The following is a 25,020-nucleotide window of genomic DNA, read 5'->3' on the forward strand; positions in this document are numbered from 1 at the left end:
TGGTCACAAGGTATATAAGGCACAAATTACTTTCTGGTAATTGGAATACTGAATGTTACTGTTTACAAAAACCCTGACAGGTATTTCAACAGGTGAAAAATAATAGTCATTAAGGATAATTGCACGAGTTGTACACTGAGAAGTGTAATGCAGGCCTACACAATACTAAATGAATAATAACCACAGTTCGATTCCAAAGTTCTTCAATAGAACACCACAGATCAAAGTCCTTCTTAAAAAGTTCCTGTACATATCACCTGACGAAAATTGCCTTAATTGAAAGATGATTCTGATTCTTCTCCACGTAAACTCCACGAAAACTAACTTCAAGGAGCACGAAAGCAAGCACCAGGTCAGCCAGTTTAAAAACAACAGTTGTTATCTTTTGACATAAACACGTGAAAATAAAGCATGTTTAATTGTATCTGGGTGTCCACACTGGCACAGCAAATCTGGGTGTTTTCATATCATTTCCAGATAGCCATTGTGCCACAATCTCAGTCTCGTTAGGATAATCTCGTTCCCTTTCTTTAGCTACTCATTTCGAAGAGAGGGCAGAGGGGAGTGATAAAGATGACCATTCTCCATCTTATCTCACAACTGTTTCACTGAATGTCCTTCTTCAGTACTTACACATGTCTTTGTTGAAATATTTACCGAATAACGACGTAATGACTTTCATCCTTTATCTTGCTATCATCAACCTGTGGAGTGCACCTGTCAGCGTAGCAACTTTTCCTCGCGAGATTTCGGCGTTGCGCAGTGGAGTTTCACAGTTCAGCTGTCCGCCATCACTGCTCTCATGCTAACATTAGCTAAACCACCGGGAAGAGAGTAAGCTACCGAGCGAGTGACAACAACATAACTGCCTCACAGGTCGAGTTCTTAAAGTGGAGGTCACTGAGTTTCCCTGCTGCTTTTCTGGCATAGGGGGCAAAGTAGCAGCTGGGTTTCATGTAGTCTTGTCAGCTCAGAAACGACAATCCAACTAACCAGTCATGTCCAACCTTAAAGGCACCACCAAGAAGGACACCAAGATGAGGATACGAGCTTTCCCTGTGAGTACTTACCATTAGTGTTAACACCGAGACTCTAAATATGTGACTTCGTCTGATAGTAGCTAACGTTAGCTTAGCACCCATAAAATCGGAGTGAGACACGACCAAATACTGTCTAGCTAAGTAGCAGGCCTGAATGTTAGCGGAGCTGCCGTTAGCTAAGTTGCAGTCAGACAACAAGTATCGTTGCGTATGGTTAAAATAAAAATCTATTGGTGTTGTGTTTTGTATTGCGGAATGTATTTCTCCTTCTGGGAGGCAAATGGTTCACTGTCATAGTGTTAGCTTTAGAGCTAGCGCAACTTCCACCTAGTTGGAGACCTCACCTCAGTAAACATGTCTGTGGTAACATGAGTAGTATATGTTGTTGACGTTGTCAACACAGTTTCTTGCTACTGCCACTGTCACACCATCATTTAAGCGCTATTAAATGTACATAATAAGACAAGGATGTAGTGATATTGCGTGGTGTTATTGCATTCACCGGCCACTTTATTAGGTACATATGTACCTATCATATTTGAACCAGTCTTGCCGTTCTTCTCTGACCCCTGGCATCAAAAAAATGATTTTCATCTCGAGAACTGTTGCTTATTTCACACTAACATCTACATTTCAGATGTTTGTTTTTACAGAAGTAATAATATCAACATTTCACAATAATAAACTGTCCCTGGTAACAACTCAACAGCAGAATATGTATTGTAATTTGAAATGATGAATGAAGACCTTTGCTTACTAAATAGGTACATTGGTGTTTTAGTTTTCAGGTTGCAGCCTTTTAGGTATGCATATTTCTTTTAAAGTGCAAAAAAGCTAAATCAAGTTAATTTGAAATAGGAGCATTCAGAGTCTGCCTTTTCAGCCATCACTTTTTCAATTTTTTTGGACACAGATACAAAATGCTTCCACATGCCAAATTTAAAAATAGCTGGAGCATCAAATGCCAGTGTCCTTTACTTCAGAGGGTGAAGGGCATGTACATAGTAGTAGTTATCTGTAATTATCACTCCTTTGCTGTGCTCCACTGTGACTTAAACAAAAGTTGAGTTCTTGTCCAGAAGACCTATTGTTTGATACCACAGGTTCCATGATGGTATCATGATACTGTTGTCCTTGCAATATCATGATTGACACTTGACAATCCCTATTGTATGCCCTGGTTTATTAATGGGCTACTGAGCTGAAAACTGTTTCCTGTCTGAGATGTTGAGCTTACAAACAAATGCAATGTCACCTACAGTGTAACCCCTTCCTGTGGTATTAGATTTCACAACCAGTAAGTATGATTTAAGGAGGCGTATGATTTGATCCTTGTTTAGTTCATGTATGCAGCCATACAATTTAACATATAAGTATCTAATGGAACTGATTACTGATTGACCTGAAAGCATATTTTTCATTTCCTCAGAATTTAAATCTGTGTACCTTACTACATAGGACAACTCGACAGAAAGCCCATTTAAACCATTATAACAATACACTTTTCAGTTGTCCCCTTGAACCACAAATTTACATTGAAGGTCATAGGACTGTGTTTATAAGTGTTTCACTAGTGCAAATGCTGAATATTGTTATTATTCTGAACCTTTTTCACGCTTTCCTAGATGACAATGGATGAGAAATATGTGAACAACATCTGGGACCTCCTTAAGAATGCCATCCAGGAGATCCAGAGGAAGAATAACAGTGGGCTTAGCTTCGAGGAGCTGTACAGAAATGCCTATACCATGGTTCTCCACAAACATGGGGAGAAGCTGTACACAGGCCTGAGGGAAGTCGTCACTGAGCACTTGATCAACAAAGTAAATAATTATATTATCTACTAAGCTAGCTCATTTTACAATTTACAGAACATGTAACAATGAATACATTTACATTTTTATCTATTTGATATTCGATCCAGTGATTTTGACCAATATCGGACCCATACTGGTTATCGGCTCATCCCTACATACATGTGAAGGGTTAGGGTTAATGGCAATTTACTGACTTGACCGATGTTTATTTTAAGTTTAAATGTCCTTTTAACAAGCACCAAGTGATTACGAACAGTTGTACATGTCACCATTAACTTCATGTCCTGATGTGATCTCGTTCTTTTTTTCTAGGTACGAGAAGATGTCCTTAACTCTCTGAATAATAACTTTTTGCAAACACTAAATCAGGCCTGGAATGACCATCAAACTGCCATGGTTATGATCAGAGATATCCTCATGTACATGGTGGGTAGACACAATTGTGCCTTGCCTTGTATCATTTGTAATCAGTCATCTTTCCCACTATTCAGTGATGTTGTTTTATCACCAAGAAGTGATTTAGTGTTTTAAAGGTATTGTTTTTGTAGGTCAAGTCATTCTTGGCACCTATGGCAAAGAAGAGCATAGTAAATGGATATGGCAAATAATAGGCAACACAAGTGAATACTAAGGCTTAGAGTTAAATTATATTAATGGCCTTTGCAAGATAAAAAACTTTTGAAGAATTGATAAATAGAAATGAGAAATAATGTATTATGTTTTTGTTGTGAGTACTAATTTTTGAAATAGTAGTTTTGAAAAACTGGCAGGACTAGTTTATTTACTTTAGCCTACTGCCAGCCCAAAGGGTTTATGGGCAAATGAGTAAGCCATTGATATGGGAACTAGTGTAAGTTAAACAATGGTTTAGTTGGTACAAAAAGACTACACAGCTCCCCTGGGGTACTTTCGTCTTGACAGTTGACTTATTTGTTTTTTACTTCTGTTGACTGACATCCTGCTGCAGAATATACAGGTATTTCCAGCAGGAGTCTCACTTGCTTAGGAATCAGAAAGCCAATCTCCACAAGCTCAGATATAAGCTCTTCAAAGTTGGCGGGCCAAAAACAAATCCTCTTTTGCACTATTTTTAAATAATGATCCAACCTCCTTTGTAATTACAGCCCTGAGAATTCTATTAGTTGTTTATTAGTCATTTAGTTAGGTTATTTGTTCTCCTGGATTAATATTGGTAATGGCAAATCTTATAAGGTTAAAATAAATTAGCTGAGATAAATATTTGATCATTCACTGAATATGGTATACCATCTTCAAGTAAGTAGCTTGTGCCAAATGCTTTTCTCACATACTTTCTTAATCATGTGCAATACTTGAATGTGTGCTTTTCATACTTGAATAACTTAGTCTGATGGTTTATGCTATAGTATTTACTTGCATTCCTTTGTCTCCCAGGACCGGGTCTACGTTCAACAAAATAATGTGGAGAACGTGTATAACCTCGGCCTCATCATATTCAGGGACCAGGTGGTTCGTTATGGCTGCATTCGAGACCATCTACAACAGACATTACTTGACATGATTGCACGTGAGAGGAAGGGAGAGGTTGTCGATAGGTATGCACAAATACTACTTCACTGTTCAAGCTAAAGATGGGTTATTGCTGTAGACATTCTCCAAAATGTCTCATATTTTGATTGTTTGTTTAATTGTCATTTTAGTATTTGCTAATACAGAGGCTGTACATTCTTTGTTTGCAGGGGGGCCATCAGAAATGCCTGCCAGATGTTGATGATTCTTGGCTTGGATGGCAGGTCTGTATATGAGGAGGACTTTGAAGGCCCTTTCTTGGATATGTCAGCTGAATTCTTCCAGGTGTGTTTCTTGTGTGTTATTGTGGTAACTTTTGTGGGGTTTTTTTTACTACAAACAGTAGTCATTGTGATTAAACGATGCACCTTATCTGCTTTTTCAGATGGAGAGCCAAAAGTTTCTAGCTGAAAACAGTGCCAGTGTCTACATAAAGAAGGTAGAGGCCAGAATCAATGAAGAGATAGAGCGCGTTATGCACTGCTTGGACAAGTCTACAGAGGAGCCCATTGTTAAGGTGGTGGAACGGGAGTTAATTTCTAAACACATGAAAACTATTGTAGACATGGAGAACTCCGGACTTGTCCATATGCTGAAGAATGGCAAGACAGAAGGTAAAAGTATTTTGTTTCCATCTACATTAATGTATTCGCTGGGTTTTTTTTTCTTTCTCATTTTTTTTTACCACATCCTCTTTCAGACTTGGCTTGTATGTACAAATTGTTCAGTCGTGTGCCAAATGGCTTGAAAACAATGTGTGAGTGTATGAGCTCTTACTTGAGGGAGCAAGGCAAAGCTTTGGTGTCAGAAGAAGGAGAAGGCAAGAACCCTGTTGACTATATCCAGGTATGCTGATTCAACTATAATTCCAAAAAATGTATTCTTTTGTTTGATTCTGGGTAATGTAGACTTTTTGTTATCAACTCCTCACCAGGGCCTGCTTGACCTGAAGACACGATTTGACCATTTCCTCACCGAGTCCTTCAACAATGACAGACTCTTCAAACAAACTATAGCCGGCGACTTTGAGTATTTCCTCAACCTTAATTCTCGCTCTCCGGAATACCTGTCGCTCTTTATCGATGATAAGCTCAAGAAAGGAGTCAAAGGGGTATGTGACTTCAAAACTATTTTTTTCAACCTGCACGGCATGTAAGAAATAGATTTGTGACGTATGTCTTGTACACATGTGCTTCACTTTCCCCCTATTTGACCAGTTGACGGAACAGGAGGTGGAGTCCATTCTTGACAAGGCCATGGTGTTGTTCAGGTTCATGCAGGAGAAAGATGTGTTTGAACGATACTACAAGCAGCACCTTGGTCGCAGACTGCTCAGCAACAAGAGTGTGTCAGACGACTCGGAGAAGAACATGATTTCTAAGCTCAAGGTAAATGGATGACTATGTTTTTGATATAAAGTGGTTAAAATGTTCGATTTAAATGCCCAGCACTACTTTGTACTGTTGTGTCGAGTGTCTGCACAGTTTACAGAATTGGAAAAGAATTGCCCTGTTTAAATCCTTGTCAGAATTTCAGCTAACTGTTCTGTTTTTCTGTTTTGCAGACAGAATGTGGCTGTCAGTTCACCTCAAAACTGGAAGGGATGTTCAGAGATATGAGCATCTCCAACACAACCATGGATGAGTTTAGGCAGCACATTCAAACCACATCGGTAAGACGGTCACTGAGACACACTGAGACACACTGTCACAAAATATATGCTATGTATGTCCTAAGTGATCCATTTACAAGTGAGCAGTGTCGAGTACAGATCTGATATTATATTGGAACAGTGGCTACAGTTGAAACTGATCACCAGATGATAAACAATATGTGTTTATTAATATTTTATTACTTTTTTTGAAAAGCACCTAGCTTTTCAGCCAAAACAACAAATGATGAATTAGAATATAGTATAATGTAAAAACATAAAGAGATATAGACAAATGCATTAAATTGTCCCTTAATGTCACTGCTTATTGATACTAAGGTGTTAGTATCAATAATATCAATAAGGTGTAAAATTTAGCTCCAGGGCCCGTTTAATACTGGCTTTTGGTCCCCATCCCTGACTGTCCACTTGTGATCATGTCTCAGAGGATAGATTTTGACATCAAGACAAAGTTGTTTTGTGAAACTTCATATATCTCTTTCAGACATCTCTAAGTGGCGTGGATCTTATAGTAAGAGTCCTTACTACTGGCTACTGGCCGACACAGTCTGCAACTCCCAAATGCACTATCCCACCTGCTCCTCGTTACGCCTTTGAGGTCTTTAGACGGTAAAACACATGAGTTCATTCAATGTTTGTTTGTGTTTTATGATACGCACAGTTTTGGAGGCTCCATATCTTTTTATTTGACTTCTAAAGAACTCTGTACCATCTTTATTTTACAGGTTTTACCTTGCTAAACATAGTGGCAGACAGCTCACACTGCAACACCACATGGGTGGGGCAGACCTAAATGCAACTTTCTATGGATCTGTTAAAAAGGTATCATTAAAAATGAGAAAGACTCGTCATCAAGGCACGTTATAATTTCTGAGGCTGTCATCTAATTCACTTTCACTGCATACGCAGGAGGATGGATCAGAGGTGGGTGTGGGAGGTGCCCAAGTGACGGGCTCCAACACCCGGAAGCACATATTGCAGGTTTCCACCTTCCAGATGACCATCCTCATGCTCTTCAACAACAGAGAAAAGTGCACTTATGAGGTGGGAGGTCATAGTTACTAACACCATTATATGGTTCTCCAATTCCAAGAGTTTTTAAATAATTTCTTGTTCTTTTTTATAACTGTCTGTAGGAGCTCCAGCAGGAGACTGATATTCCTGAGCGGGAGTTGGTGCGAGCATTGCAGTCTTTGGCTTGTGGGAAGCCAACACAGAGAGTTCTCACCAAGGAGCCAAAGTCCAAAGAGATTGAAAATGGCCATGTGTTTACAGTCAATGATCAGTTTACTTCCAAACTGCACAGAGTCAAAATACAGACAGGTGGGCAAAGTTCGCAAATTCATACAGCTGTTGAATTACTGACATCCCCTCAGCAGCACAGTATTTTTAGTTGATACTGTGGATTATTATTATTACATTTATGTGTCACGTTTGTAAAAGTAAATGTCGAAAGGCTGTGATTTTATGATCATTTTATAAATTAAGTCTAAATAATTTGTACTAAGGACTAAATACAGGTTTAGTTAATAACAGGAGCAGAAAACTTCAGTACAATGTTTCTGCCACTCAGAAGGCGTTGGATGAAATGAAATACATGGAGGTTAAATTACACTAACCAGATAGTCGGTCTGCTAATATTAAACTTCATAAAGCTCATCTTAACTTTGTATCTTACTTGTCCAGTTGCTGCTAAACAAGGGGAATCAGACCCCGAAAGAAAAGAGACACGGCAGAAAGTGGATGATGACAGGAAGCACGAAATAGAGGCAGCCATCGTCCGAATCATGAAGTCGAGGAAGAAGATGCAGCACAATGTCCTGGTTGCAGAGGTAAGGAGGATGTGAAATTTTGTCTGTGTAGTTTTTTTTTTATATAATTCAGCATGATTTCAGAGAAATTTCAGATAAATGTAATTTGAAGAGCAAACTTCAATTTTACAACAGTGCAGTTTTCTGATAATGTTCTTTCTTTGTGTGTTTAGGTGACTCAGCAGCTCCGGGCACGTTTTCTACCCAGCCCTGTGGTAATTAAAAAACGCATAGAAGGACTAATAGAAAGAGAATACTTGGCGAGGACGCCAGAGGATCGTAAAGTCTACACCTACGTTGCGTAGAAGAGAAGCCGGCTGAGAGGAGAAAGAGACTGGATGGGGGAATGGGATTGGTGTTTCTTTGGACTGTTGTTACGCATGGACTGGAAGTTACTTTTTTAAGATAAATGCTGGGAAACTGATTCTTCGTCTCCGTCCTTTTTGGAAACACACACAAATGCGAACTAAAATGTTGGCACAGAAAAATCCCTCAGGGGCCTCATTTATAAAAGGGAGTGTGAAGGATCCTTACTGAAAGTGCACATGCACACAAAACAAAATCGGATTGATAAAACCTGCATACTCACCACTGCAAGCAATTTCCCTTTATGAACCACTTTCAACCAGGAAATGTTTACACAGTTCAGCCTCGTGTCCTGCCCTCATTTTGCCCACAATCGACGCAAACAGGTAAAGGCCAAAAAAGTGTGTGTGTGCTGCTAGTGGAGGAGAGAGGACACACCGAGCTGCCAAGACTGGATACAAGGATGTGTGTGTGGCATTGTGTTGACTAAATTAATATTTCCATAACTGCTGGTTATTACCTTAACGACTGTGACAGCCCTGACCAACAGGTAAACATTGCATAGTCTCATTGGTAGCAGTGGTTTGCTAGAAACCTCAAAGTGGTGAATATTTGTTTTTACCTTGATGGCTCCATTCTCTTTGTTGCAGGTTTTTTTAAGACCCGATTCGCACCATAACACGTGGCGTATACGTCATGTTTTTAATTTTTGAACACCCATGATATGTGTACACCGCAACCCTCGTGTGGAGGACATAGCAGTAGACGATGAATTAATGATGTATGTTCACACTGTGTGCGTGAAAGTTTTAGCGTCTTGCCTATTTTTCTCATGTGATGGCTACAGATCCCAGCAAAAATAGACAAAAGAAATGTTGATATTGACATTCTACCAACAATATGACATAAAACTGACACCTTTCACTGTAGTTTTAGTGTCTAGGTTGAATCTTAATACATGAAAAACTAAAATATTATGTTTTACAACTTTTAGCAACTGTATGTGGAAAATGTTGAGGCTACAACTACAGGAAAAGCCTATGTAGGTTTATGGTAGAGCTTAACTAAATTATTACAAAAATTAACAAATCACTCAATGTTTTTAAGTAAACAAACATATTGGTGATTTGGGGTGACACGCGTGATGCAGCAGACATGAAACACGTGAACAAGACCCAGCACTCAAACAACGCACTTGGTATGATCCCCAGGGCTAATGCTGTCTTCTAGCAGTACCAGTGCACCCATCATGCAACAGTGTCAGTGCAGTATTTTTTGTTATAAGCAATCAGGCTCAGCATTTCACGCTCAAATAATTAATTGCAACAATCAGCAGCATCCTTCCTTTTAGATGTTGCGTGGAACTCCTAGTTGGACGAGTGAACGGTCTATTTAAGGTGTCTCCTGTGCACCTGACAGTCCAGTCGCGTTCACAGACGTATGCATGTCCAAATTTGCTTTCAGTCGATTTATATCCTAACTGTTAGTTTGAGCCCCACAGCCACAGATAAAACTGCTTGTTTTAACATTTATGAAATGGTGTGTATATATAATCTGGTTTCATTTCACCATCTGCATCGCCACTTCCCTGGCACACATCGGTTGGCACACAGGTGTGCATATTTCCCCTTCAAGTGTTTTTATAGATCCCAACCTTTGTGTGGGAAGTGGGATACACCTTTTTACAGGCTGTTGTGTGTGTGTGTGTGTGTGTGCATCGGTTATAAATGAGGCCCCCCGCCCCCCCAGACCCAGTTTTCACAATCCCTGTGAGTTTTAACGTGGATGGATCCAGCATCAAGCTTTTCACTGTTTTACCCTTATAGAGATAAAACTTGCAAAGAATCCCTTGGGCAAAATGTGAATGCACCACATTATTTTTTTGTTCCAATACTGTATAAAAATAATAAAAGTATTAAAAACACCAAATTTGGATTAATAAGAAGAATGAGTGTTAGTGCTGCCCGGTGTTCAGTTTCTTGCAGAAAGTTGATTAGAATCTGCTTCTTTTTTTTTTACATTTTATTATTTTATGGTAACGTCGAACAGGTGTCTCGCAGGAGATTGTGCAGTTGGGGTCCATGGACACTGGATCGTTTCACGTGTGAGCCAAAAGTCAGAATTAAATCCGACAGATGCATTGTTACATACAAGCACTAACTGTTATTGATAAACTCAATCACTTAAATCAATAGATTGACATTTGGTGTGCAAATACAGACCGGTGAGGCATCAAATCATGTGACACTGGACTCAGAACTGTCCTCAGACCTGTCTCTTAAATGAATGAGCAGATCTAGAAGGTACATGAAACTAAATGTTGGAAAAGTGTCTCATTGTCTTGTGTTTGATGTTGTTTGTAATACATTGATGGCATGTGGCAAAATTGACATCCCAATTCAGACAGGCTGGTAAAGGGCACTTGTAGAGGGGCTCAGAGAACCGATCGGCTCTGGATCGCGTGGTGACTGAGCAGCTTTGGACAGAGTCTCCAGCTGAGTCATGAAACTCTCAATCTCCTGGGCAGAACTCTGAGTCCAGGCCAGAGGCAGGTGAGCGGGAACAGACCTGCGATCTGCAGCGAAAAAAACGACCAGTCAAGAGCTCAGTGATGGTGAGAAGGTGATGACGTCAGAGCAGCTCACCTTGAAAGAACTGCCCACTCTGTGTTCTGGCGGCAGCTCTAGATAAAGCCAACCACACGAGGGTGTCGGCTCCTTGCTCTGCACTGCGCAGTCTCTCCCCCATCATGTGGTGGAACTGAGGCATTGACGTGGAAACGGCTGTAAACAAGGTTTAAATAAACTAGCTGAGGTAAGTGTAACCCACAAAATCATACCTTTCACAGTGAAGCAAAGTAAATGGACGATTATTGAGTCAAAATCAAAACTAATATTGTACTACTCACTCTATCCCACTTGCCTACATGTTTTAGATGTTTCCCTGCCCAAACACCTGATTCAAATGGTCAGCTCGTCAAGAAGCCTGATAACAACCTATTTATTTTAATCAGGGGAACACAGTTCGTGTCTACAATAAAAATACAAAATTAATCTAATCTATTTTATTATTTGTGTAAGGCACAATACGTTGCCTTTTTGCATGTGTTAATTACTTCAGGTTATCACTTTGTTAATGTTGCAATAGACACTGTCTGAAATGATTTGATTAAAGATAAACAAAATATATATATATATGGTGAAAATATGATGTGCTGCAGGCCCACACTCAAAAACCTTTATCTATCTAACCTTTAAAATATGTTTTGTTTCTTGTTTCTTTTTCTTTTTTTCGTGCAGTGCTATTACTTTGAATCATAATTGATTCTTATGATAGACTCACACAGTTGTACTTAAAATCATTATAAAGAACATTATGGTTATGCTCTTTGTATTCATGCATTGGTGACATTTTTGACAAATAATAACATTTCTATGTGGTAGAGACCAGTTACAATTCAGCGATTTGACCATTATGTCAAAATAATGGCATTGTGGTTAACCATTCTTAGTATTTCAACTGTATTTCCATTTATATTGATTTAGTTGCTTGAATTAATTTTCTATGGCCTCAGTATAAGCAAAACGGATTTTTCTTTTTTTAATATTAATACTATTATTGTTTTCCTGAATTATTCAAGTGAAGTGAGGAAAGATACTGATGATATAAAGTCAGCGGCAGTAAGTGAATGGAGGTCTGCGACAGTATCCAGTTCACACCTGGTGTGTCCACCCAGCCTGGATGCATCACAGAGAAGTGAATGACAGGGTTGGCTTTGGCCCACTGTTGCGTCAGCACCACCTGCTGTCTCTGGAAAGAAACAACAACCAATACTCTCGCTCCTTGATGCTTTTCTGGATGTACTAGGTAATTTAAATGCAAGCCTTCTTATATTTTGACCTCCTCTCCTACCTTGTTCTGGGCGTAGACCATGACGCCATCGAAGTCGTCTTTCTCCGACTGCAAGTCATCAGCTCGGAGTTTCTGGACCAGCATGCCTCCTGAGGACACAGTGATCTAACAGGCAGGGAGGGAAAGGGGCTCAGTGTGTTTAGACAACAGCCACTTCAGCGCAGACAAAAGTGTCATTATGCCGTGTTTGTGAACACTGTTTGTGTGTTTCGTACCACTCTTGGATCCCGACTCTTCTGTAAAAGTGGTATGAGTGTCTGGGTAAGGATGTACGCCCCTAAAAAAACAAAAAAAACCTCAAGACTTGAAGCACTTTTTAAAAGACAGAACATGAGGCATGAAGTACTAAAAACATGACATTATGAAAAAGAAAAGCTAAAAGGGAGATGTAGACCAAATAAACTACAAACACACTAAAAACAGATAAAATGGAGCTCATTCCACAAAAAAGCCTCAGCAACCTTTAAGGGACAGAGGGTTTAAAAAGGATCAGCCATGTACGCGGGTGCTAATCCATTAAAACATTTAAAAAATTAATAATACAATCTTAAGCTGTTTCCTAAACAGGGAAGCCAGTGAAGAAAGGATCACAAGCCTCTGTTTGTTTGTGTACTTGTTCAGGTCTCACCCATAGTGTTGGTGGCAAAGTTCTTCTCCAGTCCCTCAGCGTTTACCTCTCTCTTGTGCGCCATACACCCGGCGTTATTTATCTGCCATTTAAAAAAATAAAATAAAATCAAAAAAGTCAAATGAAAGTAAACAAACCAAGGACGTTGTGTTTCTAAATCAACATTATTAGTTCACTGTACTACCTACCAACACATTCAGTGATGGATACTGCTTCTGAAAAGTTTCAGCAAACTCCCAGACTTTCCCAGTCTCCGACATGTCCACAATATGGACGTACACCTCCTAGAAACAACCATTCACAATACAATAATGATAATTTAATTTAGGTATACAACCGTTCAAGATACCCAAGGTGGTTTTACAAATTAAGGATGGAAAACAATGGTAGGAATATTTGACTTAGGTCCAAGATAAAGTAAGTTCAGAGGGTGGGAGCTATAGGGCTGAACAATGAATATAGGGCTGAACAATGAATTGCTTTAAATCCAAAATTTCAATTTTAAAACAAACAAAATTGCAAATTAGCAAATTGCAAAGGCTGCAATTGGCCCAGGGTCTCTATTTATACTAAAATCTTACAATTTTCCTTTAGTAGTTAATATTAAACAGTATCTCAGGGTGTATCTATAACATAGTGACTACTGAACTGAAGCTTGACTTCATGATAATGTGACTCAAATGGGTGGAGGAGGTGAGACAGTTGCTGGAAGTATTTTGAAAGCGATGCTGAAGTTGACTATCGGAGAGGAGTGAGCAGTGTGCTATGTCACTTTTTTTTTTAGTGTCAGACAAACAACGCTCACCGTATTCCCAGTCTCACTGACGATGTCTGCTCGGGCCCGTTCTGCTTTATCCTTGTTCCTGCACACCATGTGAACCGTCCCGCCTGCATAAAAAAAAGCGTCAGAGCTCAAATACCTCAGATATCAAACAAAATATACTTCCACTCTCCTCCGTCCATGTACCTTTCTTGGCTATTGCCGTGGCTGCTGCCTTGCCAATTCCACTGTTGGCTCCCGTGACCATGAAAGACCTTCCCACAACGGACACATCCAGATCCTGAGGCTTGAAGTCTTTGGATGCTGCTTCATATCCTTTCCTGTGAGCAGATAAAAAAAAAAAAAAACAAGCTCACAGATCAATGTGTGCATCAAAGTTGAGATAAATCACAATCTCCATAGTTTAACTAGGGCTGGGTATTGGAAAGAATATACTTGGATACTAAGCAAGGTGATAAATAGCACCTTAAAGGTGCCATATGTAAGAATGTGGCCAAAAATGGTTACTACATTCAAATTCAAAATACCGAGGTCTTTTAGGTTTCGTTTTCTGACGTAACTGGCAACCCGTGGTTGCTCGGCAGCTGAGACTCTACTGACTGCAATGATTGGTAGACGGCAGTAGGTGGCGCCACATGCCAAAACATGATTTCAAAACATAAACATGATTTGCAGTCTGCAAAGATATTTTTTTAATGCAAATATTTTGTCTGTACTCTTGTTGTTGGTGAGTTCAGTTTGTTATATGAACATTATTCCTGAGTCTCTGTGACATATTAGGAGGATTTTATGGCCAGTTGCTTTAGATTTATTACATAATGCACCTTTAAACGTAAAGGCTGATTTTAACACCAGTGGAATAGTGTAATGTGAGTGTCATCAGCTGTCAATGAAACCATTGTAACTGTACATAAAAGGCCAGTTTGTGTGGTGATGTGCGTCACATACAGGGAGCAAACATCTGTTATTCCTCATACACCAGACTTTAAGCTGAAATAAATTAAAAATCGAATGAAATCAGAGGCTTCGCTTTATAGTATGCGGGGCCTTTCCTCCATCCTCCATTCCAAATGACATGGGCTCTAGCACAGAGTCTGTGAGGCCTTATCCAAAATTGATGGAGATTATTTCCCCCCCATTAGATCCGTTGATCTGCCTTCCAACCTTTCAATATCCACCCTCACATGCAATCACTCCATCAAACACACAGAAGTCCAATAAAATAAAACAAAAACTGAAAGGATCGTGGCTCTTGGATGTGAATAATAACTGTCTTCTTCTAGAACCCTCCAGCTACATGGAGACTCTCCCAGCTCACATGACTGAGTAGTGTTCTAGTGTGGTCTCTCCTCTTAACCAATTTATGTGTTATATTATTCGTGAAACTGTTCTGTTTCTTTTTATAATGAATTAATGTAAACATTAATTTCCTTCTTATTTGCCTGTATATGAGATTGAAAAAAGGCAAAATAAAAATAAAAAAAAAAACACAAAAAATGCAACCAACTGCAGTGTTTCTTTTCTATTTTACAGCACATTCACAGGAGTAATTCTCATTACTCACCTTGTATATTGGTGGATTCCGTTCAGAAACCAGATAGTATTTCGGTAAACAGACATTTTTTCAAGAAATAAACAAAAACAGACTTGCAAAATCCTCGTCAACCAACCACTGTAGCAGATGAGAAGCACGAGAAGCAGCAGACAGTGACACAGTGAGACAGAGGGACAGCACTGAACATTGCTCTTTAGCGCCCCTGCAGGCCAACAACACTCCACACACTCACCCTGTTTGTCAGGTTATGTGAGTTTAAAACCTTTAGCAGTTCATTCATTCAAATACACTCAGCATAAAGCACGTGGTAGATGGTTAAATGCTGGGATGGGTGGGTGCCCCCCCTGCTGTCATATGTGTTCTCACACAATAACCAATCCAGATGGTTGTGATGTTTGGTGACGCGTCCTGCAGGCACCGCTCCTCTCGGCCAGAGAGGCGGAGTTAACCAACACACTGACTGGTTAGTGTGGACGACGCTTCGATATGTGTTGAAACGGAAGAGTTGACCCTTATTTTGGGGGGTTAAAGTCAAAGTTTTTATAGTTTTTTTGTGAAACAACATTCGCTAGTATTGATAGCTGTGTGTCGGTGCGTCGTGAAAATGGTAAGAGACTTTTGTTTGTTTGTCCTCGTGTGTGTAGCGCGTCACTGTGTTCACCTGTTCCACCTGACAGGTAGCTAACGCTACCAAACTGCACCTCTGCGCCGCTTCCTGTAAATTCACCCGTGTGTTTGTTGTAATATCAGCCACGACAGCTCTATTAAGTTTCTATTTGGCAGTTTCTATTGTCATGAGCGACTTTCACAAACTGACTGGAGTTAACGTGTACATTTCCTTAAGCGACGACCTTGGTTAAACAGGTTTCGTCACTTTCCGTCGAGTGAAGCCCTGCTGGCTGTTTCCATAATTTGCCTAAAACGTTGACTAGCACGCAGGATGTTCTGTAGGGAGAAGGTTTTTTTTTCTAGAATGACATGGTTCGTGTCATGCGAATGCAAATTTGAGTTATGACTTCAGCAGTGGGTCAGACACGCTCGTTCATCTAATGAGGACAAATAACAGTAAACGCTTTGTGAGATATGGTCAGTTTCTGTCATTAGCACGAGCAGAAAATGCTACTCAGTTAAAGGTTGGGTTATTCTCATGAGTGAAAGTCGAAGACACCACTATGTAGTATGTGTTGTGTTTCAAAGTATGATGTTGAAGAATGTTATACTGCAGGAAAGTCAGTAAAGTATATATAGTATTGTAGGTCATAGTATTCAACAATATATTAGTCCTCATGTGTTGTGTGTACCTTACACTGTTCTCTTTTCATGTCCCCTCCTTTGCTTTGTTTATAGTAACTTTACTCCTTTTTCATTGTTTATCGGCACTTATTTATTTCCATTTGTCTTTTTCTTCCTGTCCAACATCCACACATTTGAAAACAGATTTATTGTCATATTTGTTGAGATCAGTTGGTATTTCCTGTAAGCAGGGGCGGTTCAAGGATCTTTGGGGCCCCCAGGCTAAACAAACCTGGAGGGGCCCTATGTCAAACCAACATTTTTCTTATTTCCTGCTTCTGCATTTTGTGTACACTCCATTGGTTATACCACTAGGGTAGCAGCTAACAATTGTTTTTCTTAACAAAAAAAAAGAAAAGAAAAAGATGTTTGGCTGATGATGTTCTCAAAAGTAAATGATTCACTTTTAATGATCTCTTTGTTATATGAAGCAAAGAAACCAAAACATATTCACATTTAAGAAGCTGAAGAATCTGAGAATTTGTATTATAACAACACTGAACTCGATTAATGACTAGTAATTGATTAAGAGCTTAATAATTGCAGCCATAGTTACCACTCAAAGCAGGTTTGTTTTATTCTTATTCGGTGTTTTGTGGCATCCTATGTGTCCAACTCATTAGTCGGTTCACTGCCAATACAAATTCATCTGATTAAAAATGTCTTCATTAATTAACTGACAGTGTCTGTTTCCTTGCATTTGCATGGCCTTACTTCAGACATCACATGCTCTGTAATTTTATACCAGCAGAGGGCAAACATCAACCAAAGTACTAATGTAATATGCAGAAGAAGTCAAAGTGCAGGGAGTCAAAAATGAGACACTGCTTCTATTACTGATGATTAACCAACTATTGTTCATTAACCAGTTCAACCACCTTTTTAGGAAGGTGAATGAAATTTGCAACTCTATTTAAAAGCTCCTTTTTCCCATGGTGTTTAAAAATGAGGGAGACCTTTTTTTTTTTTTTAAGCTACAGCAGCATTAAAACAAATGCTGAATATCATAATTATACATATTTCTGTATGTAAGGTTATTTTGTGTTTTTTAATTCTGTTTTAATATATGATTTTTAGAACTCAACAATGCACTGAAGTAGGTGTTTGAGCAACTGACTTACTGTGCACAGAAATGCAAGGCAAGTCAGATTTTTAGTAAACGACTCAAAATGACAACTTTCCCTATAAGAGAACCATCATCATCATCTTTTGACCGTAAATCAGTTATGAGCCACTCTTACAAGAACAATGAGAGGAAAGCCGAATGGAAATGGTGTACTTTTCATGGAAGTGGGGGTAAAAACAAAATTCACGTCAGTCTCAATGTGTAGCCAAATCTATTTCCAATGGTAGGAAGCACAGTCTGTCCAGACATCCGAAACCCAACTCCTTAGCTCTCTTGGAAATCGGAAAGGAAACTTTAAACTACCTCTTCCCCCGTCATTAGTCGACCTTTGCATTTCTGCCTGTCAAGACTTCCTTTCACCTCAGCTATGTCACTATTTAATGAACCATGACAGCAGCAAATCACTTGTTTGACCCTTGGTTTTTGTATGTGTGTTGTCGAGTGCAGCGTGGTCGCATTTATTAATTCATGCTTTGGTTCCGTTGTCCATGTGTGCGTCGTGAATGCCCCTCTGATCCTGTGGTGCGTCTGCTTTGTTAGATGCGCTTCCTGCTGCTCTTCAGTCGCCAGGGAAAGCTGCGTCTGCAGAAGTGGTTCACACCCATTTCAGAGCGGGAGAAGAAGAAGATCATTAGGGACATGACCAACATGGTGTTGGCACGGCAACCCCGCTCCTCTAACTTCCTGGACTGGAAAGACCTTAAGATTATTTACAAGAGGTGGGTGCTGCTTAACCTGTTTACATGACTGTCTGCGGAAACCAGGCCCCCTATCTCTTAGTTACAGTGTACATACACTGTTTATCATTAATCCCCATCGTGACCTCTTCTCACCCTTCCCTCAGATATGCAAGCCTGTATTTCTGCTTGGCTATTGACAACCAGGAGAATGAGTTGCTCGCCCTGGAGGTGATTCATCGCTATGTGGAGCTGCTGGACAAATACTTTGGCAATGTATTTTTTACTGTGTTTCTTCTTTGATTATGCAATCGTAGTCTGTGGTAGTCTTATGTTGAAATGTACTGTTAACTTAAAACTGTAGTGCTTAACAATGCTGATTTAGCTTATCAGCTACACAAAGACACAAGTAACCTGTACTGCTACATACAAACACTCCCTCAGTCAGGTCTGATTGTTTAGCCCGTTTTCAGATGAAAGACACAGCATACAAATGATCTTACATCATTTTTGTTTGGACCAAATAAACAGAATTATAACATAAACAACGACAAAATCCCTAAAAGTTATGCACTGCAGCTTTAAATTAAATAATATACTTATCACTAAACCCTGTTAAAGTTACAAAAACATTTATATTAACAGCAGTTTCAACTCTGAAAATGTACACGTTAGCAAGTTCTGCATTAGCACTGTCATGTATCGCAAAAATAACCATCATACTTCCTCTCAGGTGTGTGAGCTGGACATAATCTTTAACTTTGAGAAGGCCTATTTTATCCTGGATGAGTTTCTAATGGGGGGTGAGATACAAGAAACCTCCAAACAGATTGTCAATCGCTGTATTGAAGCCTCAGACATGTTACAGGAGGTGAGTTACTGTGACGCACACACACACAAACACGTGATACACGGCACAAAGAGTGGCTTGGATCTTTGGTGTGAATATGGAACATCTGTTGCATGGCTCAGTATGATTAAAAAATAATGACTAATTGGAAATTAGGGCTGGGCGATATGGCAAACGTGATCACGATACAGTCTATTTTCTCATCTTGATCCATATTGATATTTATTATGATATAATGTTTTTGCTGATACTGCCAGTTTGAGAGAACATCCCATGAAGCCTGAAAAAAAAACCTGATGGTAACTACATTAACATATAAAACCTAATGCTACTAATACTAGCAGCCATGCTACAGCCCTACTAATGCTAGTTCTGCAAACGTGAACAAACTTGCAGGGTGTGTGTGTGTGTGTGAGACATTTTCATAGTCTCATTGTGGTCACGGGATGTAGTATTTCAGGTGATGGAAAAGATTTGTTGTTTCCTGTCCTGGTTGGCTTCAACCAACAACAAATTTTGCAGAGCGGCTTCATCTTCACCTCCTCACTTTTGTGTTATCCGAACCATTTCCTCACAATTGACGCTGTGTGCATTTTTTAAAAATCAATATTGTCTTCAGCTCGATGAATGGTTTACATTCATGTCCAAAATCCACCTCTCTTTTCCAACTTCATCTTCTTACACTGGCAACTCAGAAAAACTATGTTCACAACAGGAAGTGGGCGTATCCTGCGTATGCGAGCTTGACTTGGCAGTTGTTGCGCATATTTCTGACGTGTGCTATCGCGTAAATATGTCCAAAGCTTGTCATTGTTATCAACCTGAATTTTAATGCAATCCTATTGAGAGATATCTTGTTATTTTTTTTATTATTTTTTTTTATCGCCCAGTCCTATTGGAAACATAGTTTAGGTGTGATCACATGTTTTTCAAACCTTGGTTGTGGGGGTACTCAGAGAGCCTGGCATTAATGTTCTTATTTTATGCTCAACGACACCAATCATAAATTCTGTATCAAGCTCCAGGTCTAAGGGAACTTGTTCTAGTGTAAGTGAACTTGCAAGTGTCGCAAGTAGTCAGTGTCATAATGAGTTCAATTAACAGTGGTGCTGCTGAGTCCCTGGTGTGTGTTTGTCTTTCCCATAGCTAATAGGCTTTTTAGCTGTTGCTCCTTTTTTTAATGGATTTGTGTTTGTGCTGCTGTTTCTGTTACCCTCTGTGTGTGTGTGTGTGAATCTCTCTTTCCCTTTCTCTCTCTCTCAGCCAGTGTAATTTTGAGTGAGAGACAGATCCTCCTGGAATGTGCAAGGTTTTTTTTAAGTTTTTGACTGATTCCTCCCTCTCTCTCTGTAGATCAGTGGTTCTGTGTGGTACGGTAGTTTTAACCGGGTGTGTTGCTCTGTGCTTCTGAGTAGCGCTGATGACTAACACTTCAAAATTTGGAGTTGGATTATGTGCAGTTCAGCCTTCCATTCATTTTGACTATTATCGCTTCAGGATGACAACAGTGAGTGGTATGAGGTGGAGCTGTTTGGATGACCTTGAATATGGACAGAAAGGTTAGACGCTGTGCTTGTGTTAGTTTTCCCATAGTGTGTCAGTTTGCTCAGCACTTAATAACAGGTGATGGTCGATGTGTGAATATATTTTGTATCATGATGCTTTTTAAGTAGAAAAATTATGCTAAGGAACTAATTTCTGTCTGTTTGTGCCTTCTTCCAGACTATGGAGGAGTATATGAGCAAACCTGCATTTTAACCCATGGAAAAGGGACATAAACGGGACAAATACGGGGACCAAAATGTACTGTACTGTTTGAGTCAAAGAAATGGGATTGACTTCAATTCTACTGAATATTTTTTTTAAAAGACTGTGTTGAATGTCTGCTCATCTTCTGCCTTAAATATTGTTGCTACTTAAACTTTATCTGGGAGTGAGTATTTTGTTTGTACTCATGCATTCAAGTGAAGGAGGCGTTGAATTGTTTTTATAGGAACTGTCATTATTTAAAAATGAATGAAGTACAGGGTTGGGGGGGGAAAAGGAAATCGATTTTAGATTGACAGATTTGTTACTCTTTGTTACTACTTAGATCACATGTTAATATGTTGGACGTAGATGGTTTTGGTTGTAAAAAAAAGTGTACCTCCACTGCTGTTTACACTTTATATTAATAATGATTTCATCTAAAAAAAAAAGAACAGGTTTCTGTGGAGTTAAAACTGTTTAATTTTATAACAGCACGTACCAAATTCTGAAAGAGATAAATTTAGATTTCCAATCCGTTTTGCTAATGTGCGTTCATCTTGAGTGTGTGTGTGTGTGTCAATATTTCTGTTTTATATAATGTGAAATGTATGATATTGTAGTTTATGATTAAATATGTGTTTTGATAAACAGACGAGTTGTAATTTAATTTCATAATTTCTTAATCATTTGAACATGTGTTGATTCTGTGAAGATTTTACATCGTTTTGTTCACCAAAACAATAATCCTCTGCTTCCTTTTTTCTCAAAACCACTCAAACAGCTTTGATGTAAGAAGGCAACACAACTCTGCAAGAAGAAAAATAATATCGCTGATGCTTTATTCATCTGTGATTCATCACACATCATTGAACATGTACAAAATGGTTTAAAAATGAGCATACATAGCACAACCACTGGTAGGCCAACAATACAGAGCTTCGCAGTATGAAAGGGTTGGAAGGCAGGCGACGGTCTTTTGATATTTAGACTTTGAAATAATTATCCATAATAGTAACATTAAATCCACTAACCCTGAATATACAACGAGTCACAACAACACTCGTTCTCAGCCCAGCACACTGTCCGAACAAAAAGTCTTTTAAAATATTACTATACTCCTGTCAATATACTGTATGCTTGTGTTTTTAAGGCCCAGTCAGCATTATACTTAATATTTTACATGTATATATTATTGACATATGCATTTGAATAGATTGACATGAAAAATAAGCATTTTTAACCATTACGCAGCTGATTACAGTTGAAAATATAGACCTGCTTACAAACACCATTAATGATAACAAACTTTTAACATCACAAAACTTCAACTCTGTCCTTCGCATCGCATACTAGTGTAATAATTGTTAATAACAACATTATAACAACCAATTAATGGTGTGTTTTTTTTCTCTCTGGAGGATGATTTTGTGCACGGAATGCACCTTTAAGGACCCGTGATATCAATATAATATTTCTAAAATGTTCTTGCAGCAAGTAGGGACTAGTATTTTTTTTTCAAAAAAAAGAACCTGTACGGTTGCTAGATAGTTCATTTTCTTTAGGGTGACATTATACCAGCTATAGTTATAGAAGTTTGTAAACTAGATCACGTCCACCACACTTTATTTTTGCGACAGTATAAATACTAAATTCATAATTTCGTGCGTGTTGCAGGGGGTTGAGGCTACATCCCCGCCACTGTCATTTCACGGCGCACCTCGTCTTCATTCATGGTCTGTGGAGCGGAGGTCTTGGCCATTATCTCCTCTTTCCCTTGCATCTCCGTGGGCTTTTCTTTCTCCTCCATGGCCACCTCCGTTTCTCTCTTGGACAGTGGCCTCTTGGCAGTGTCCCCCTGGCCCAGGTAGTCCTTCATGGCGCGCTCGTACAGCTCGTAGGGAAACTGCTGCGCCTGGGTGTCCCTCTTGGCGATGTTGTTCGGGTATTCTGTGAGGATTTTGGCAGCCAGGTAGGTCGTCACCTCGTCTTCCACGTCCCCGTCTTCATCGTCTCCTTCATCAGCAGCACCGTCGGCCTGACTCTGGCGTTTTAGGGGCATTTTATTGAGCTCGGACAGAAATAGGTTCTCCCTGCGTCCGGAGGGAGGAGGGATTTTCACTGGACCGGATTTTGCAGCAGGGTTGGACGCGACTGGGATTCTGTCTGAGGACTGAGAGGTCTTCATGGGTCTCTGCACCACGGGATACTGGTTACTGATCGTCTCCACTCCGATGATGTCTAAAAAGTCCTCCCTGTCCATGTCCTCTGCGGGGGGCTTGCTCTTCACGGGCAGCCTGCGGCTGAAGTACCTGATCTTTGGGGTCTGGCCGGTGGTGAAGCGCGATGAGGTTTGGGGATCACGGTGGAGCTTCCTGAGCTCTTCTGTGAGCAGCATGTCGATGAGGTCCTGTGGAGGGACGTGGAGCTTTAAGGAGAGCTCCAGCAACTCTTTCACTGTCCGTGGATCCACGATGGAGGGGCGGATCAGTCTTTTCCTCTGCTCCCCGGTATTGTCCCTCTTCTGTGTCTGGTCGCTCATCTCCAGGACCTTTAACAGGTAGTAATCTACGAGTTTGGTATCATCATCTGCCTCTTCCTGGTTCTGACTGGCACGGCGTTGCATCTCCACCCTCTCCGCTTCTTCCAGGTCACCGAGCGCCCTTTCCATTTCTTCGTGGCTGCCGTTGACCATCTCCTCCGTCTCCTCCCTCTCCTCCACGGGGACCCATTCCTCCCCTCCGGCCACATCTTCGTAGGCCTGGCTTCTCAGGTTTAACCCGCCCTCCTCTTCCTCGTCGTCCTCGTTTTCGTCCCCGAAAACGTCTCTCTTCTGACCGCCGAATGTGGGCATTTTCCCCAGCTCCTCGAAGATGGAGCGCAGGTTGGCGAGACTCTGAGGGGTGTACTGCTCGTCCAGGTCCTCGGTGGCGCGCTTTGACGCTTCTGTGTTCTCCTCGTCTTCAAACATCAGTGGATACTTCTTGTGGGGTCTAGGGAAGTTATCGTAGTCCAGCGGTGCGCTCTCGGGGGTCCCGGTCTCTTTGGTGCGGTGCCTGTGCGTGCGGCGGTCGTTCCTGGGCGCTGACGCGGGGCTGACTCTCGCGTCTCTCCCAGCCTGATCCTGCAGAGACTTGAGCAGGGCTTTCATGAGCTGCTCGGCGGTAATGTCCTGCCTCTGCATGCCGGGAGCGGGCTGCCGATCCCCGGGAACCTCGTCCTGTTGCGAGGCGAGCTGAAGCAGTACCTTGAATTTATCCACCTCATCGTAATCCACGGGTTCGGCTCGCCCTCCGTTCCGCTGTTTCAGGTTCTCAATGTACTCCAGGGCTCTGATCATGTCGGAGCTCGGTGGATAAGCTGCCGGCTGAGCCTCACTTTCCCCGCCTCGGAGCCTGTAGTGGCGAGGGAGAGATGCAGCCTGCACGGCGCATCCATGGAGGAGGAAGGAGAGAAAGATCACGGCTCCGCCGGTGGGCAACTTGTGGTGGAAATGCAGCATTATAGGCGATTTATTACCTGCGAATCCAAAAAGAACACAACATATAAGCAAAGCAAATGAACAAACACATCAAGTAAAAAAAAAAACACGATTAATTTTTAATCAAGGAATTATTTTGACCGAAACCTTACACGAAAGCAAACGCGTGGGTGAATCTGTTTTGATACGTGGTTTATTTGCCTATCAGGTTCTTACGCACTGCAAACTGAATGATATGATGCTGTGCGTGAGGAGATACATTCACATCACTGGATGAGTCACTCCCCGCGTTGTTATGGGCAACCTCAGCATCCGATTTCCTCTCAACAACATAATCCATCTTTATTAAAAAATAAAAAATAGCTTCTTCCCTTTTATGTTATTTCACTAAAGCAGCAGCAACAACACATTGTAATCACCAAGTGCTGACGTCGCATTTCACACTAAACACCCACACCGCAACAGAAAGTGTCGAGATATATTTATATATATAAAAAAGGAAACACAACCAATCGATTGAAAAATATTATTTATTTAAAGGGGAGATATTTAAAAACCTATCAGTAAAATAAGAGTCTTACCTTTGGAAATAAAAGTCAGACAGTGGTGAGGGTGTATGGCATCTCCTCCTGAGCGGTGCTGTGCTCTTCTGTTTTCAGCACTTGGACAGCTCCCCTCGTTATATGAGGGAACACCTGACCAACGCGTCATCACACAACAAACGCAAGAGCCGGGCCTAAAAAAAAATCCATATAAATGATTCAGGTTTATGATATG

The 25,020-nt window shown here is 40.4% G+C and overlaps 4 protein-coding genes across 4 annotated transcripts; 2 read left to right on the forward strand and 2 right to left on the reverse strand.

The window, feature by feature from the left end:
- Window positions 1–784: 784 nt before the first annotated feature.
- LOC310927915 (cullin-3-like) lies at window positions 785–10,080 on the forward strand. Its single transcript, XM_083890339.1, has 16 exons — window positions 785–1,058; window positions 2,666–2,863; window positions 3,170–3,283; window positions 4,271–4,431; window positions 4,576–4,690; window positions 4,791–5,019; window positions 5,106–5,251; window positions 5,340–5,516; window positions 5,623–5,793; window positions 5,970–6,077; window positions 6,562–6,686; window positions 6,803–6,899; window positions 6,987–7,121; window positions 7,214–7,400; window positions 7,764–7,909; window positions 8,062–10,080. Exons 1-16 carry the CDS (start codon window positions 999–1,001, stop codon window positions 8,191–8,193), a joined length of 2,301 nt encoding a protein of 766 aa, XP_083746465.1. The 5' UTR covers window positions 785–998; the 3' UTR covers window positions 8,194–10,080.
- A 482-nt stretch (window positions 10,081–10,562) lies between these two features.
- On the reverse strand, window positions 10,563–15,146 carry LOC310927666 (dehydrogenase/reductase SDR family member 12-like). The gene is made up of 10 exons (XM_083890030.1): window positions 15,080–15,146; window positions 13,702–13,835; window positions 13,540–13,622; window positions 12,923–13,018; window positions 12,735–12,816; window positions 12,322–12,383; window positions 12,107–12,211; window positions 11,914–12,004; window positions 10,840–10,977; window positions 10,563–10,769 (listed from the first exon to the last, which is right to left on the reverse strand). The coding sequence occupies exons 1-10, from the start codon at window positions 15,133–15,135 to the stop codon at window positions 10,594–10,596; spliced, it is 1,023 nt and encodes a 340-aa protein (XP_083746156.1). The 5' UTR covers window positions 15,136–15,146; the 3' UTR covers window positions 10,563–10,593.
- Window positions 15,147–18,005: 2,859 nt separating this feature from the next.
- On the forward strand, window positions 18,006–21,332 carry LOC310927797 (AP-1 complex subunit sigma-3-like). The gene is made up of 4 exons (XM_083890193.1): window positions 18,006–18,208; window positions 18,334–18,442; window positions 18,900–19,037; window positions 20,739–21,332. The coding sequence occupies exons 1-4, from the start codon at window positions 18,030–18,032 to the stop codon at window positions 20,772–20,774; spliced, it is 462 nt and encodes a 153-aa protein (XP_083746319.1). The 5' UTR covers window positions 18,006–18,029; the 3' UTR covers window positions 20,775–21,332.
- A 1,117-nt stretch (window positions 21,333–22,449) lies between these two features.
- Window positions 22,450–24,879, reverse strand: scg2b (secretogranin II b; the record flags this gene model as incomplete). The annotated part of the gene is made up of 2 exons (XM_083890480.1): window positions 24,825–24,879; window positions 22,450–24,281 (listed from the first exon to the last, which is right to left on the reverse strand). The coding sequence occupies exon 2, from the start codon at window positions 24,262–24,264 to the stop codon at window positions 22,450–22,452; it is 1,815 nt and encodes a 604-aa protein (XP_083746606.1). The 5' UTR covers window positions 24,265–24,281; window positions 24,825–24,879.
- Between the last annotated feature and the right edge of the window lie 141 nt (window positions 24,880–25,020).

Source organism: Microchirus variegatus, assembly GCF_963457635.1.
Source record: "Microchirus variegatus genome assembly, chromosome: 5".
Taxonomy (NCBI): domain Eukaryota; kingdom Metazoa; phylum Chordata; class Actinopteri; order Pleuronectiformes; family Soleidae; genus Microchirus; species Microchirus variegatus.

Excerpts from the sequence above, each read along its gene's own strand:
- LOC310927666 (XM_083890030.1), bottom strand. The coding sequence starts at position 15,135 with ATGTCTGTTTACCGAAATACTATCTGGTTTCTGAACGGAATCCACCAA. Across the intron at positions 13,019-13,539 it reads TCAGTGAGACTGGGAATACG|GAGGTGTACGTCCATATTGT; the intron begins GTGAGCGTTGTT and ends GGTTGTTTCTAG. Across the intron at positions 10,978-11,913 it reads AGGCTGGGTGGACACACCAG|CCGTTTCCACGTCAATGCCT; the intron begins GTGTGAACTGGA and ends CCTTGTTTACAG.
- LOC310927797 (XM_083890193.1), top strand. The coding sequence starts at position 18,030 with ATGCGCTTCCTGCTGCTCTTCAGTCGCCAGGGAAAGCTGCGTCTGCAG. Across the intron at positions 18,209-18,333 it reads CTTAAGATTATTTACAAGAG|ATATGCAAGCCTGTATTTCT; the intron begins GTGGGTGCTGCT and ends CCCTTCCCTCAG. Across the intron at positions 18,443-18,899 it reads TGGACAAATACTTTGGCAAT|GTGTGTGAGCTGGACATAAT; the intron begins GTATTTTTTACT and ends ACTTCCTCTCAG.
- LOC310927915 (XM_083890339.1), top strand. The coding sequence starts at position 999 with ATGTCCAACCTTAAAGGCACCACCAAGAAGGACACCAAGATGAGGATA. Across the intron at positions 3,284-4,270 it reads GAGATATCCTCATGTACATG|GACCGGGTCTACGTTCAACA; the intron begins GTGGGTAGACAC and ends TTTGTCTCCCAG. Across the intron at positions 5,020-5,105 it reads GAAGAATGGCAAGACAGAAG|ACTTGGCTTGTATGTACAAA; the intron begins GTAAAAGTATTT and ends ATCCTCTTTCAG.